At 31.4% G+C, this 17,170-nt stretch overlaps 1 protein-coding gene across 3 annotated transcripts; it reads right to left on the bottom strand.

Moving 5' to 3' along the window:
• Positions 1-273: 273 nt before the first annotated feature.
• LOC107902428 (protein ENHANCED DISEASE RESISTANCE 2) lies at positions 274-7,361 on the bottom strand. Of its 3 annotated transcripts, none has more exons than XM_041094725.1 (20): positions 6,894-7,361; positions 6,220-6,294; positions 6,032-6,151; positions 5,884-5,948; positions 5,461-5,591; positions 5,334-5,380; positions 5,146-5,246; positions 4,942-5,037; positions 4,806-4,870; positions 4,652-4,723; positions 4,143-4,289; positions 3,743-4,053; positions 3,343-3,406; positions 3,004-3,179; positions 2,291-2,392; positions 1,894-1,944; positions 1,663-1,806; positions 1,436-1,531; positions 918-1,019; positions 274-700 (listed from the first exon to the last, which is right to left on the bottom strand). In XM_041094725.1, exons 1-20 carry the CDS (start codon positions 7,044-7,046, stop codon positions 608-610), a joined length of 2,211 nt encoding a protein of 736 aa, XP_040950659.1. In that variant the 5' UTR covers positions 7,047-7,361; the 3' UTR covers positions 274-607. The 3 variants fall into 3 exon arrangements, with proteins under 3 accessions (XP_040950659.1, XP_040950661.1, XP_040950660.1); XM_041094727.1 differs by lacking the exon at positions 6,894-7,361 and adding an exon at positions 6,498-6,658; XM_041094726.1 differs by lacking the exon at positions 6,220-6,294 and having other exon boundaries at positions 6,894-7,299.
• Between the last annotated feature and the right edge of the window lie 9,809 nt (positions 7,362-17,170).

Here is a 17,170-nt window from a genome sequence, read left to right as displayed (position 1 = left end):
CCGTTGACATTTATGATTTTTGTTAATATTTATTTTATCTCAAATTTTATTTTTTTATTATCTCATCAATTATAAGTTAAATTATTAAAAAACCTTTCAATTATAGTATTGATTTATTGATATTATTTTTTTAATATTTTTTACATCTGAATAATATCTTTTTCTTTTTTAAAAAAATTCCCTATTTCTTAAAAAAAAAAAGGCTTTTCCAAATAAAAAAACTAATTATGTTATATTCAATCAATATTGATAAAATTGAAACAACGAAAAAGGTGAAAATTCAAACAGAAAGTTATATTCAATCATACAATAGAAGCTCATCATTATGGAAATGAACACGTTGCGTCTAACATTAATCCCACCAAAGAATCAAAACCAAGTCTACTCATTTTCCTTTTTTCAATTTTCAACTTGATTGAATCAATGGTAAAGAAATATTGAAATTCCTTTTACATGATTTGATTATTTTGAGCCTTTCCCTTTTATATGTATTAGTAATGGGTAGTAAAATGGATTATTAAAACCGGTTCGGCCTTAATTCCAACCAATTTCACTAAAAGCATTTCAAAATTTATGAAATTCGAACCGGATCATAAACCCTTTTAGTCTATGGCAATGCTACCAATGCTTTGGATAGATCAACACGATTAAGTCTGCTTGTTCCAAGAAGGGTTTCAGGGAGCTCTTCCCGTGTATTACCCTGAAGAAGTAGATAGCAAAAACGAATCAATAAAATGAAAAATAAGCCATAGTGTGATACTGGATAGAAAGGATCTTCTATAATAATAAAAATGCAAACCCTTGTTAGTAATGTTTAGGTCAAATTCCATAGCTAGTCCCTCAACTTATTTTCAATATCATGTTTTACTTAATTTTTTTTCTATCCCTGTCCATGCATGTAGGAAGATATGTCTTACCTGTATAACAAATGCCAATTCAAGGACCATACTGCTAAAATATCCAATAACAAGATTACATACACTCCGTGCCACTGTTGAAGATGCAACATCAACCTCAACCTGCACATTTTCAATGTATTTGATTGTTAACTACACGATTGACATATTCTATGTTATTTCGATTATTCATTTTTTTTTAATAAAAAATTATATCTGACCAAACATTGGAATGGAGATATGATCCTCCAATGACCTTCCAAATATACCTGTGTCCAATACTCTCACCCTAGACTGTAACGTAGGACATATCAGCATCGGTTTCTTGTAGAGAGTTGATTTCGTACTCGGATTGGGAAGTGTCGAATACGAGTATGTAGATGATATAAGCATGCTCGAATTTTCTTTTTCAGTTTTTAATATATTAAATGATAATACGTCTATACACATGTAGTCTGAATACGTGTTGAAGTCCAATGGCATTGAGTAAAAGCATTTGCAATAGCGTATTAACAAGCAAAAACAAGAAAACAATGTACCTCCATATAATTTTTCCCTCTGAAATAATGAACTTCAAGAGTTTGACCCAATAAGGAACCCCTCTTTCCAACACTTTGTTTCGCTATCCATGATCCCTGAAGAGACAGATTGTGTGCGTCAAAACATAGATTATAAAACATGCTAAATCCAAAATCCCAAGGGATACTTCAAAGAAATATTTAAAAAGAATTGAAGAATTGGAGTAATATATTAAAGCATGTCTCACCTCAGAAACGTGTGGTATGAGCTTAAATCTTGAATTCCTATAGGCATCATCTCCATTTACAAATTTATAAAGCGAAGGGTGATCTTCCAAAGGAGATTTCATCATGTAGTACATTGCCAGTGTATACCTAGGCGTTCCAGGAATCTGATTCATATTTGTGGGAGAATATTATGTGATTGATTGTTAATGGAACGGTGAAGGCAGTTCAGTTTATATAACAATCACACATACCTGGAAATTAACAATAAAGAAGAATTCTGGTCCACCTTGTGCTGCATGGTTCTGCAATGAATATACCACCAAAGTTAATTTTCTAGTCAGATATCTATGCTAGCAAGCTACTTGAATTTGGTTCGAGAAAAAAGAGAGTCAAAATCAAGCTATCGAATGAACCGAATTTGAGTATTCTAATGCTTGACTTGAGCAGCTAGCAGCTTTTATATTTTCAATTAGGACTTGAGCTTGAGCGTAAATAATTGAACTTAAAGTCAACCTTTATCTCAAATAGAGCTCTAACTTTAAAAGTAAAAGTCAATTGAACTCATGTCAAGCTCAAGCTTCTTACAAATTGAGCTTGGCTCGACTAGATTGCACCCCTACACTCAACACATATTGTTACAGCTCAAACCTGCACAATACCACCTAGTCGGCTGCCGAGATTGTCTTCTCGTTTTTCGGATATTAACCAGTCTGCCCCTACCATTTGCATCAAGGCTCTGTTTGCCTTAATCTACAAGATTAGAAATTCAACACATTGAAGTTAAAAGATTTAAAAGGAAAATTACAAATGCAGATTTGGAAAGGGAGTAATTATATCTTTAGAGTTCATTGTATATATTTAAAAAATCCCTACTATGTTAACACAGATTCAGGTAAGTGTCAAATATGAGTACAGTCAGTACTCAGCTTCCCCATATTCATGTCCATACGTGTAGGAGAGAGAAATGTCGATATGGTTTCTTTAGGGAAAATGAAGAACCCAAGTCCTAAAACACATATTCAGTTTCAGCATTAAGGATAAGCTCTTCTTTTTCAAGTAAAACTTTGGGGATTGGAAAGATGAAGTTTTATGGATTAAGAAGCTGTTTGATGTCGATTCAAGCTCCTAACAAATAACTTCTCCTATGCTTCTTTGACTATTCATTTTTCTTGAAGTATTTGTGTTTGATGTCTGTGCTGACACATTTTTGGATACAGGAATGGGGATATGACCTTCCAAGAACCCTCAAAATACATGAAAAAACATAGAGAATAATTGAATATACTCGTATCTCACACTCACATTTGAGTCCAAGTCTACATTTTGAAAACAAAACAGAACTGAAGTGAGTGAATTAATACCTTTTGCTTGTCTTGTAGGTAATTTTGACCACGAATCAAGAACAAAGATGGATTGCCAGGCGACCAACTGCTAGGTAAAGTAGCGGTCGGATCCTTTTGGAGTGAATTTCCATAGCAGTAGAGCTTGGTGTCTTCTGTAGCCACCTCTTGTAAGTTCATGTAACCCTTCTTTTGAGCTGCAGCATGAATAAGATCAACACTTGATAATCAGAAAATAATTTCGAAACCGTAAAAAAAATTGCATTTGATCCATCAATTTATCTCAAGCTACGTTGCTGCAACACTCAAAACCGAGTCCAAGTAACATATATCTCAAGAGGCTAGCATGATTGCACTCACTTGCAAGGTCATGTAACTTTCGCACGAAACTGGCAGCTGATGTTAATTTTTGCTGATGCAAGTTCTGCAAAAGTTCAATGAAAATGGGAAAAATCAGAGAAATGAATTTCACTGAATGACTTTGAAAATCAGACCAAGAACAAAGGAGTCAAAATCCGTTTAATCTGATCTGCTTGAAGCAGTTTGGCACGGAAAGAGTAGATTCTGAAAGAAAGTTTTATGTCAGAATTGTATTACTAGATTGGTCGACCAAGGGTGTCATTGTAGACACTCAAGGTGATTGAATTCCACTGATAGTTACAAGGAAAATGCAGGAAAAACAGGCTCCCTATACTGTATCAACTTCTGGTTCGGAGTATTGGTATATTACAAGGATATATAACAATGAAAAAGTGAGTACCAGGGGAGGCAGTTCAGAACTTGGTTCGCCAGGCCTCTCACTCTCCAAGTGATCACAATCTGAAAATTCAGATTCCTCAGGTACATCAAAGAACTCATCCGGTTCTTCGTTTAGACCTGATAGACTTACATGCAACGATGCCGGTTGTTCTACCTCATTATTGATCAACTTATTGTCAATACTTTTATTGCTCTCGGTGTCAGTCTTATCATCCGGTTTTTCGGTTTGAGGCAAGTGTATATGCCTTAGCCACTCCCTGGACAAGCATATGGAAGAATTTCTTTGCTTGGCTTTGAACAGCTCCCTTAAGGCTGATTGTAAGTGCAATAAAACATTTAAAACACCTTTGATGAAATGAAACTACTGGAATTTTGACTGCTAATAGTGAGTAGTTTGAGACCTGCAACTCTCATGAGCATCAGAATTGTCAAGGATCTAGCAGCTGACAGCCGGGGATATAATTTCCACAACTTCCAATCGATAGCAAGCATGTGCTTCACAGTAGATTGCTGCCCCTGGTTCACAGGAGTGACAACATATCCCCCACCTATGCTTTTTCATAAAGAAAAAGAAAATAAAAATGCAGAATGGTATCCAAAACCAGATAAAAACAGTTATGTTTCGGACCATGGAATCAAGAGGATTGAGAAAAAGAAGTATCTATATGACATTATAAATGGTACAAATCAATAGATTTGGCTTCTAAGTATATCATCCAGTTTTCATAGAAAAGAAAAAGAATAGGATTTATCCGTAAATCCGAAGCATGGACGACAGATGAAGATTAAAGAAGTTGAATAAGTAAGGGCAGTGAGCAAAGATTGCCAAGGTTCAATCAGAAAACCAGATTTAAATGCATATCGCAGGAGAATGAACTTTTATATACTTGTATTCTAGAGCATGCATTACTTTTAAGGTGAGCACGAACATAGCCACTTTGAGGCGGACACTTCTTGTGAACCACAGAATGGTACAGAATCACTGTGACAAGAACAGATAACAGAATGTTAAGTTTGAAAATAATATTTCCAGAAAATTTCATGAGCTTGCTTTAATTTAGTACCGTATGTGCCATCATCCTCTCGTCTCCAATAGCGTTGAAGTAATAAATCTCTCCGCTTCATTCCCCTGCAAGACCTTCTATGATCAATTTGAAACATAAAGCATGAATTACATTCGGCAAAGGCATAGAATCGAACCAAGGTAGCCAATCACTATATAACTTCTTGTGAATGATATCAGTATGACCATCAAGGCACTCGACCAGACTGCCATGGTAGACACAATAGTCCCATCTGCAACACAAACAGTTATTTTAACATCAGGAAATCAGAAATGCCCGTTTAGACAGGTGTTACATTTGAGGTAATTGAACTCGATGAGATACTATGCAGCAATCTTACTCTGATCTTGAGGGGCCAAGAGACATGAGTGCAAGGAAAATGGCCTCCGAGGTCCCATCCACCACACCAACCGCCATTATTGCCGGATCATCATCCCAAAGCTTAGAACAAGAAGTTTCTTCAGCCGAATAAACACTAAAAAAGATTCGAGCACAACAATCATGAATGGTGTCGGAATAGAAACCTACCCCTCCAAGTGAATCCCAATCTTTTGCTTCTTTGAAAAGCCGCAACCCTGTATTAGCAATGCTATTGTGTCAATCATGCATACATTTCTTTGCTTTTTATAGCCTTTTTAGGGGCTTAAATTCTTACCATTTTGACAACCAAATATTTTCCAATGTGAGGGTGCAATTACATCAGATGTTGTTGCCTCTGCATGAACAGATGAACGAAATGGCCACTTAACAGAGTTCTTTCGTAGTTTCATCCATGTACTTTCCGATCTGTTGGTGTAGGAATTTAAACGATATATATACATAAGGCATATACAGGGAAACTGCATACTTCACAACTCACTAGTTCATTAAGGGTCATAACATATTTCGATATATAAAAACCAGAAGAATCCATTATCTGAAACAAGGTTAGCACCCTACCATTCCAGAAACCAATTCAAGAATATCAATAGACATAAATGCTAATTCCGTGCACATCGAAAGCATTCTCAACATTTTCTTTGTCCTAAAACTCTAAAGGTATTATAAACCGAATCAGGAGATCATAAACTATTATTACCTCAGAGATGGCCATGTCATTGTGGGAGAACCTACAAAATTCTTTGCTTGACATGGAGGAGGCTCCTGCAAATGAAATTATAAAACATAAGGCTTTTATACTATGAGTAACTGTTAAAATCCCAGATCGTAAGTTAATAGCATTAAACCTCTAATGCCACATCCTTTAAGCAACGAATCCATGCTGCTGCTTCCTCTGAACTACATGCTCCAAGCTTAATCTGATTGTTACCATCCAAAATGCTGTAAACGGTGAAAATGAAGAACACCTGCACACGGTAAACACTTCGTAAGCTTTAAAATTGACATCGAAGTACTAGCGACTTAATGATCACACCTTTTTGTTAATGCTCTCCCTTCCGTTGTCTATAACCCGAATACATGAATCTATTACTGCACTTCTAACAGGTTCCTGCAAAACAAGTGTTTAACATACATTCAAAATTACAAAAATTACACTTCGTTTCGGATCATATTTTGATACTCAATTCAATGGGACTGAAATAGGTTGATTCCATGTGTTGCCGTTACAGTGGTCCAGTTCATCTATACAGGAAAGCTATTTATATGTTGATTATGGAAGACAAATTAAGGGAATCAGGAGATTATACATACACTTAGTGTGCGTGCAAAATTCCTCAAAGCCTTCCGTTGAATTTCCAAAGATTAAAAACAAAAAAGCCTCTCAATTGGCTGAATCCTGTTATCTTTAATCTACTCTTAGTTCCCTATGCTTTATTGTTTCTATGCAGATGATTGCTTTTATGGACTGTTTCCTAAAGTCATCAAAATCAAAGACCAATCACTCAAACAAAGTTGAAATCCAAAAATATTGTATAAAACAATCAAATTACTTTAGCTTCAATACATTTAAAAGAAAAAAAAAACTACATAATTTTCATTACAGTCTGCAAAATGGATTCTTTTCTGAATACATGAAAATTCAGAGTTCAACCCAGGAAAGATGAGAGATAAAAAAACAAGGGGGGGGAGTAATAATAAAAAAGTTACCTGTTTTTCAGAAATGGGGATTGTTTTAAAGCTCCTGAGAACATGGTTATGAAGAACGAAGTAACGTTTGCGTGAGAATTGTAAACCAAGAGGATGGGAACGTATTGTATATAACCAACCTTCCATTTTTGCTTCGTTTTGAGAGAGACCCATTTCTTTAAATCACTAACCAAAAAAGTTTTCCTCTTTGTCCTTTAGTATAGCTTTCTTCTTACCAAGTCTACCAATCTTCTTCTTTTTCAAACTAAGTAGTTTCTTCATCCCCAACTTTAATGAATAACATTTATTTCATGACTGTGATTTTTCTTTATTGTTTTTTAAAATTTTTGGATTTTCAATTAAGATTTTGAGGGGAAAAAAGGGGTGTTTTACTAAATTTACAGTGTAAGGGAAAATCAACGTGCTTTTAAATTTACAATGATTTTCTTTTCTAGCATTTGTTTTCTTTTGAGTTTTTGTGTTCAAGATATGTTAAATGCAGTTTGTGGACAGAACATGTATTCATGGTCTCTACGTGTTAATTTACTAATTTACCCTTTATCTTTTAAAAACAATTGATTGAATTTTGAAGAAAAAATTTGGTTAACCGGGCTTTTTTAAAACATAATTATTAATTAATAAAAATATTTTAATTTAATAAATTGAAAATAATGATCTAGCAAAAAAATTTGAGAGTAGTGAAAAGTTATTATAATTAATTTTGTATTTAAATGTAATATTTTTAATAAATTATAAATAATAATTTAACAAGTATTATTAAGCTAAGCAAACTCTGACTTAATGGCAACTAGCAAGCAGAGGAAGTAAGTTGGAATTCTTTATTCAAATTTCACTTAAATTATTCTAAAAAATAATATTCAAATTAAACATGAATATATAAATTAGATAACAAAAAAATAAAGCAAGAAATGCAATATTGTAGAAGGATAATATAGTAAATTCAAGAAGGAAATTTCCGAAATTTTCTTCCCATTTCCAAAATGATTGGACAAACCGGCAAAGGGGACGTTAGGGTGGTACAAGAATTAATTATAATTAGAATGGAAAATTGGGTGGAAATGATTTCTAATTTGCAAAAATTTATCATTTTATTATAATAATATAAATAATTCTGTTAATAGATATTTTGTTTGAATATTTTATTTTTAATAATATATTAAAATTCCTAACATGCTTTATTGAATATAAAATAACATAATAATGAATATTTGATTTAATGACATTCCGATTAATCTCTTTTATAGTGATTAATTTCTGATATCACATACATTACACGTAAATATATATATGTGTGTAGCGGGGGAGTCATAAGAAATGGAAATGAGGAGTGGATTATAGGATATAATAGATTTTTGGGCAAGTGCTCGGTCTTTGATGCTGAATTGTGGGATATTCTTGACGGATTGACCATCATTCAAGATATGCATTATGCGGGTATGAAGATTCAAGCAGATAGCTTGGAAGCGGTCAATGCCATTCAGGATCCTTCATTGACTGGTTTGAACTCTGCCCTTGTTAAAGATATTCATCTTCTTCTGAAGAACATTGGACCTTAGACCATACAACACTCTCCAATAGACTTTAATAAAGTTATTGACTGCCTAACTAAAATGACATTTGATACAAGCTTTGGGCTGAAGTTATTTGCAGAAGTGCTTGCACTTTCTTCTACTAATCAAACCAGTGGCAGCTTTACCTAAAGAGTCATTATATAATTAGCCTATTATGTTTATTTTCTTAAAAAAAATTATGTATTTATATTTTATATTTATTATAAAAATAATTAATACATAATATTAAAAAAATTAAGACCTTTTAATTATAATTAAGTAATTGTACTATATTAAAAAATATATATTCAATGTTTTTTTTTTTTGAAATTTGTAGATTTATACTTTTAATTCTTCAACCTTATTTTTTTTGAATAAATAATGATGTTAGTAATATATTAAATAATAGTATTATTTTCAGTTATAAAATAAATGTTTCATATGTACCTATCTTATAAGAACAACTCTTTGTACACTATACCGACAATAATTTATAAAACTATAATAATAAACAATAATTTATTGTTGTAAATTGGAGATTTATAAAATTATAATAGTAATTAGAAAATTAGAAAAAAGTAAAATTATAAATTAAAATAATTTTAGTATAATATGTATAATAAATTAAATAAATGTGTGACAAAAAATATAATAATTTGTGCATAATTATAGTACTAATTAAATAATATCTATCATTAATAATTAATATATTCATTTGTGTAGTTCAAACCAATAAAAATTCTATTCAAAAAAATGTTAATAGGTGTCGAATCCACCAAAAAATTCTACACCCCGAAATTTAAATTCGTAGTTAGAGAAATAGGAGCAACCTCAATTCGACAATTAATTATTGTCAAACGAATAATCTTAACCACTCTCACAATTTAATTCTTTGATAGCGCTGCAAATAAAAAATAATATCAAAAATACGAAATTAATACGGAGAAAAAACAAATATCTGGAAAAAAAATCAAATATCGTAATGAAAAAAAGACAGTATAATTCAAACATCAACTTTTTGTTGACTTTAAGTTGGAATGGAATTTGGCCATTCATAAATAAAGAAATTTATAAATTAAAAACTGGAAAAAGAAAAAATAAAAATAAAAAATTTTGATGGAGCAATTTACCATTAAAAGAAGAAAGACTCAACCCCTCTTCATGTGTTAGTTTTTCAGATTTATAATTTTCAAAACATATTCAATATACAATATAATTTTACTTTATATAATTAATGCAAAGTAACATAATTTAAAATAATAATCGATCAACATAATTAATTCAAATATTAATTAAGTAATAATTAAGATATTTAGATTTCTATTTAAATAATAACTCTATTTTATATCAATAAAATTAGCACAATTTTTTAAATTAATAATTGTTAAGTATGACTCCTATTTTCAGTCAAATTTGAAAAATAATATTCTAGTTAAACTCTGTTTATTTGTTTCAATCAAACACTGATTAGTTTAGATTATTTTATTATTATTTGACATATGAATTTAGCCTATAAATAGGCTCTTTTACAATCTTAAAAAAACACACCTATTAGAGATTAGAACTCATAACACATTTAGAGAATTTTGTGTTTACGTTTTGAGGGTTCTTTGTTTTCGGGTTTTTGGGGTTTAATTTTATCTCCATCTTTTGTACTCTTCGTTCTTTGCCATTATAGTAAAATTATCTTTGCCCGTGGTTTTTTATCCTCTTTGGAGGGATTTTTCCACGTTAAATTTGTGTGTTCAATTTCTCAATTTATTCCGCTATTTTTGTTACTTGTTGCTTAATTGGGTCGATCCCTAACAATAATTGTAAATTATAATTACAATTGTCACAACTTATAACTTTATTTTAAAAATTAGCACAATTTTTTAACTAATAATTGTAATTTAAAATGTAATTGTTTTTAAATGTGTAATTATCAAAATTTCTATTTTATTTCAACTTTTTTAACTAAAAAATTTAAATTAAATATTATATTTATTTTTAAATGTGAATTTACTATTATGATGGAAAATAAAAGATATTCTTGTCAGTTCAAAAATTTTCCTAAACTCGTGCTTTTATATATATTATAGATGTTTTATGTTTGAAAATTTAAGGTTGAATTTTTAATTAGTGGAGATAAATATTGCTAAAATTTATCACTCTTAGTGAAAAATATATCCTTAAATAAAATTAGGATATTTTAAAAAAATTATTAAGTTTCAAACTAGGTGAATAGTTTTTCTTTTAGTTTGAAATAATATTTAGAAAGGGTGAGTATGAAAATTATGAGTGGGTGTTGTTTATAATTAATTATTTAGGTTAAATTAGTCTTTGTATTTAGTAAAAGTTGTGGATTTAATATTTATACTTTAATTTGGTTATTTTTAGTCATTATACTTTTTAGATTTTAAATTTTCAGTCATTGCCAAATGATAATTGTTAAATTAATTAAGTTAAGCTCTGTTGTTTCCAAAATCAAATGTGCCAAACATATTATCCTATATATAATGTCATGTCAACTTGTTATTACCTGTAACATCCCAAACAATATAAGGTTAGATTTTTAAAAATTAAAAAGAACAAAATCCTAGCTTAGAGGTTAGAAGCTTGGTAGAAAGTGTAGAGCACCAAGGATTGAGCCTCATAGATTGCATTTTAAACTCATCCCAATTCTCTAAAAGTCCTTTCTTAATTCAATTAAAATTCCTATTTGTTATTTTAGCAAATAAAAACCCTACCTCTACTCTCACCTTTACATAATCTCAAGAAAACCCTTTGTTACAATCTTATTCTCAAACCTGGAAATATTTTTGAATTCTTGAATCTTTGCAATCAAGCCCTAATCCTTCATCTTCATCAAAATCATTGGATCTTACGTTGGTTACTCGTCAAATTCCTATCAAAATCAATAAGTATTCTGTTCCCTGCCAATTACGACATTTTAGTTTTAGGTGACAATGAGATTTAATATATTAATTAACTCGTTACAAAATCTTTAATGTTTTTTTTTGTTGAAAACCCCTCAAATCTTGAAAACCCATCAATAATCGTCGCATTTGGTCAAATGAAAGACCCTTGTAGGTGATTGGATCAAGCTTGAACGAGGGGTGGTTACTTGAGATCCCAGAAAAATAAGGTGGGTGACTTTTTATAAAATATCGGGTCAAAATTTGAAACTGTCCAGGTACACATGGTCTACCACATGGGCGTGTAGCCCACCAATGTGGGTTACATAATCCCCCACACGACTATGTCCCATGTTTTCCCCTTATATTCGTGCTTCGCACACGGTCGTGTATCTCTTGCACCCTTCCCCCTTCGTGCGCACACAAGTTAGAACCCCACACACGGCCAAACGCGTGACTATGTGGAACTATCGCATAAGGCCTAGGGCCTCACACACGACCTAGACACAAGGTCGTGTGGCACTTGCACCTGCACCCCTTCGCATTGCACACAAGCTGGACACACAACCGTGTGGCCCTTGAAACTTAAAATTTTTAGTTTTGCCTTATATTTACTTATTTTATGCATCTAGAGAACTAGATCATGCAATTAGGTCCAAGATTAGAAATAGAAAGACTAAACACATGGATGAATATTTGTTATGATTTACATAATTATGATTGCTAACATAAATTCGTGAGTGATATCATGTTTGCCAATAGAATATGATGGCTTAGGAATGATTGTTTGAGCTGTGAATGATTATATGTACATATTAAATGATATACATGCTATGTAAATGTTTTGCTCATTGATATGTTTCTGCTACAAGATGAATAGTTGAACGATCACTGAATGATCAAATTATAAGATCTGATTGATTTGCATATGCACGGGGGGAAAGTTATGAAAGGTGGAAAAGGAAATCTATGTTGGTAACTGAATACCCAATAATGTGATTAAGGATTTAAAAAATATGAGTAGAAGTATGTCTAGGAAGGAAATCATATAAAGAAAAAAATGTACATAAGGAACGGACAGAGTCTGCGGTTATGGCAAGACACTTGAAGAACTATCAAAACTTGTTGAATGGCTATAGGGTCAGCTAGGGGAAGATCGCCCAGTGACTTATCCGCTTATGGATGAGTTTGGGAAATGAATCAAAGATCACCAACCCGTATTGAAGGGAATTGTCCCAAGACAATCAGGGAGTTAAATGTGTTTAGTTCCTCTTTTTATTACCCCTACAAGTTTGGGGCTATTTTGTGTAGTATGGTAAAAAACTCACTAAGTTCTTTCAAAATTAAGGATCATCGTCAGTAAAATATCATACACATAGGAAGGGTACCTTTAGAGGCTTCGCCTCGGGGTTGAATATATTGTAGTTACATGGTTTCCTTGGAGTTGAGATTAGAGATAGTAAACCTTTGTTTCAAATTTAAGGTTTCTTTTGTAAGACATGTTTGTTTTTCAATAAAGTCTGTCTTTAAATTATTAAGATTCAAATATGGAATTTAATCCAAACCGATCCATTTGTGGCACTTTACACCCAGATTCGGTGATCGGGTCGGGTGAGGGTGTTGCACAATGCTTATTAGTAATAGAGAAATTAAATACTAAATAAAAATGTAATTCCTATTTTTCATTTAAAAATAGTAATGCTACAAGAAACTATTACTTGTTTGATAAATTTTGTCACATCCCAAAAATATAGTTAGAAGAATTGGGGTTTGTAGTTGATTGATTGGTTGGATTTAAGCTTGAATACGCATGATTGTTAAAGTTTTGGCTACATGATGGATGATATGCACGTGCTTAGTAAATTATTGTTATAGATGCTTGAATGACTTGCTGAACAGTGAGACAAACTTAAAATGACCAAATGGTCAAGTATGAACCTATAATGCACTTAGAAATGTATAATATGCAAACTGGACATGTTGAGTAATATGAAATTGTGACTTTAGGTTTACATGCTAGTATAGCTAACTGATTAGAGTGTTAAAGTGTGTTAACGTATGTTTTAGTGCAACTAAGCATAATTTGTATGATCTATGTATGATATACGATATGTTAGAATAGAAAATTTGGCATAAAAACACGAAATAGTTTGTATAGTTGCCAATATGTCATATATAGGTTAGGCGTGATTTGTTATCTTTCCAATTGAGTTTTGATTCTTATGCTATGCAATTGGAGTCCCAAAATGCTATGAAATGACTTGAAATTTTGCATTACTAAGTTTTATTTGGATAATTCCATAATTTTACTCTTGATTTTACAAAAATGTTTTACTAAAATATTTTACTAAAATTATGATTTAGTCCTTAAACTTTGCCTTAAAAATTGAAATGAGTTTTACTTATCAGTTCTAGTATTTTATTTCAATTATTTCACTTATTAATTTGTTTTATCCTATACATATGATTTAATTGTTAAATTACGAATATTACTTATGTTGTGTGTTAAATAAGAAATGAATATTAGGTTTGATGGTTTCTGTGTATCTAAGTCATTTTATTAGTGTTCACTAAGGGTGAAATGAATTAAAATATTAATATTGAGACTTGACTATGAGTATTAATTGTTATATATAAACTAAGATGGAATGTGCTAAGAACTATAAAGTTAAATGAGTTAATAAAAAATAAGTAAATATTTAAGCTAATAAATAATCTGTAAGTTGAGTCTCCTCCTCCTATTTTATTATTTTCGACGAATTAGGAAAAAAGTCACACCCCGAAATAAATGTATATGATTAAGCGTAAAAAATAAAAAAAAAAAGAAATGAGGAAAGGCTCAATGGTTACGGCGTCATCCTCCTTAACAACCTAGGTCCAAACCACTTTATTTCCCTTTTATTTTGAAAATTCGGCAAGTCTCCTGAAAATAAACAATATGTACAATTAAGCGTCAAAACTAAACAAGAAATAGGCATTAGGCCTAATGGTTAACACATACTTCCCCCTTGCTTACCCAAGTTCAACCCCACTCATTCCCTTCGGGGAACACAAAATATATACTATTTTCCCTTCCCATTTTAAATTTCAAATTTCGACAGAATATTAGGAAAATTGCATGTGACATCCCTAAGATTTCCAAACCCTAGGAATTGACCCAATTCTTTCTTAATTAGAATTCATATCTTACCCATCCTCAAAATTCCAATAGAATTAGAATTTCACCTTCTTTTTATCTTCTTTTTCCTAATTAGAATTTCAATTTGCTCATTTTCAAATCCTAATAGAATTTGCTCTTCATCTTTCTATTTATTCTATTTTTGTTTTCTTTCACTTCCTTTATATCATACTTTTCATCTTTTACAATTGAATATTTTCTTTCTCATATCAGATCAACCTCGTTCTTGATTTCTTAACGGCATCGTCAAATAACATTTTTAATCTTTGCCAAAGAATCGATAAGTACATCTCAATTACGGTGTTTAATCTTGAATTTTTGTAGAATTTCTATCCACGCTAATCTTGCCATCGATTAAATGATCTTTTTCGAATCTTGCCAAAACCTTCGTTAATCTTGTTAAATCTTTGTACCCAATGTTAATTCATGCAAATATGTCATTTGCAGGACCTAACTTAGGTGCGTCGAATCTGATTTGATTGCAAGGAACATCAATCAGACTCCCGGTGAAAGGAGTGTGTTCTCTTACAAGTGAATAGGGAAAAATCGTGCCTAAGATAGGGCCACACAATCTACCGCACAGGTGTGTGAACCACATTACCCCTCACACGGCCATGTTCCCCTAAAAGCTAGGATAGTTCGCATCTCACACGACCTAAGACTTTCCACACGGCCTACCATACGATTGTGTCTCCCTTATAGGTTGATTTTGAAAATTCCACACGACCACAAATTGTTACACGGCCTAGCCACACGGCCGTGTAACCCCTTTACACGACCCATAGCATCCCACATGATTCGGTCACACAGCCATGTATGTAACAGCCTGATTTTGGGTCTAGTCGGAACAGTAGTTTTGGGATCACAAATTCGACGAGGAAAAAAAAATGTAATGGCCTGAATTTTCAGATGTGTCGGAACGGTGATTTGAGAGCATTAAATTTGACAAATGGGTAGAAAATATTATTAAATTAGTGAGTATAAGTTAAATGTGAAGTTAAGAAAATTTTTGAAATAGTGAATAGTGCACTAGAAATAAATATTAAAATAATTAGAATCGAAAATGAGGTATCGAGACCTCAGAGATTTTAAATCGAGCCATAAATATTTTTATAAATATTTATGGAGTGTTAAAAAGTTAGTATTAAATTTTCGTTAAGAAATTTTAAAGTTCCAATAATTAATTGAACAAAAGGACTAAATTGTAACAAATGCAAAATTTTGGAAAATGATTAAATAGCTTAAATGATAAAAGGAAGAGGGCTTAAAAGGCAAATAGACCCAAATTATATTTGGGCTGGACGGAAAAGGCATGAAATCAGCAACAAAGTTGGGAGAATTAAGGGCAAATTTGGAATATTGCAAAATTTACTTAATAAAGTTAGGACCAAAGTTGAATTATCTAGATTTCTCTTCATTTTTCTGCATTCTCATCAGCTAAAACACCATATAAGGGTTTCCTTAAGCTGGTTTTTCATATTTTTACTGCAGGTAAGTTCAATTCTTGATTATTTCTTGAATTTTTTGTATTTTTGTGACTTTTACAACTAGACCCACTTGTTGTATTCATTAGTTTTTGATTCTATGAAAGAATTTGAAAGTTGCTATGAATACATGCTGGAAGTATATGATGATTTAGCATGGAATTAGAGCTCTAAATTGTTATATGCTGGTTTTATTGAAAGAATTGAATAAAAAGTGAATGTTTGGGACCTAATAGTAAAAGAGTTTGAAGTTAGAGTTATATGTAGAAATTCTGAACTTCAATAGTTGTGAAATAACTTATAATGTCTAGGTAAAGTATTAATTGAGAGAATTAGATTAATTGAGGGGTTAATTGAGAAAGGACCGAATTGCATAAACTGTGAAATTTGGGGCAAAATGAAAAATCAACATTTTGCACTAAAGCAGTTTTGGACAGCAGTAGTAGTATAATTTTGAAAAATCACCAAAAATTATGGGAATTGAATTAGACGGTGAATAAAATATGAAATTAAAGCTTATTGAGTCTAGTTTCTCATAGAAGAAACAGTGCAAGCAATAGAATTGTAAATCATAAGATATAATAAGTTTTGTGAGACAATGTCAGAATGATTTTGGGTTTCCCTGTTCTGACTTTGAAAAATCATAAAAAATTTAATAAAAATAATTATGAGTTATAATTTATATTCTTAGAATCCTTGATGAGTCTATTTTCATAAAAAATAAACAAAAACATCATCCAAATTCTGTACAATTAGATAATTTATTTTTACTGAAGAGTGGTCGGAACTGTCAGACAACAAAATAGGGGAACTTTAAAGAATAAACTGTACTATTTGGCTGAACCAAAAATTCTTAAAATTTTATGGTAAGAAGATATGTGAGTCTAGTTTCAGGAAAAATTAACTGATCTTAATTTGGAACTCTGTAGCTCTAGATAAAAATAATTTTGTGACTCTGACTCGGATAAACAGCTTTGAATATACATGTGAGTGAATAGTAAAATTATAGTTAATGTTGTTTAAGTGTGTTATATACATTAAGGGTGTGGAATAGAGAGGAGGAGGAGGAAAATTGGAAAATATATGAATGATTTGTGTATAATTGGTCATATGCTCGATTATAATTGATAAATGATGAAATAGAAATGATGATTATATTTGTGCATTA

Source organism: Gossypium hirsutum, chromosome D05 (genome assembly GCF_007990345.1).
Source record: "Gossypium hirsutum isolate 1008001.06 chromosome D05, Gossypium_hirsutum_v2.1, whole genome shotgun sequence".
In the NCBI taxonomy this organism is placed as follows: Eukaryota; Viridiplantae; Streptophyta; class Magnoliopsida; order Malvales; family Malvaceae; genus Gossypium; species Gossypium hirsutum.
Note: the sequence above shows the minus strand (reverse complement) of the source record. Positions and strands in the feature narration are given on the sequence as shown.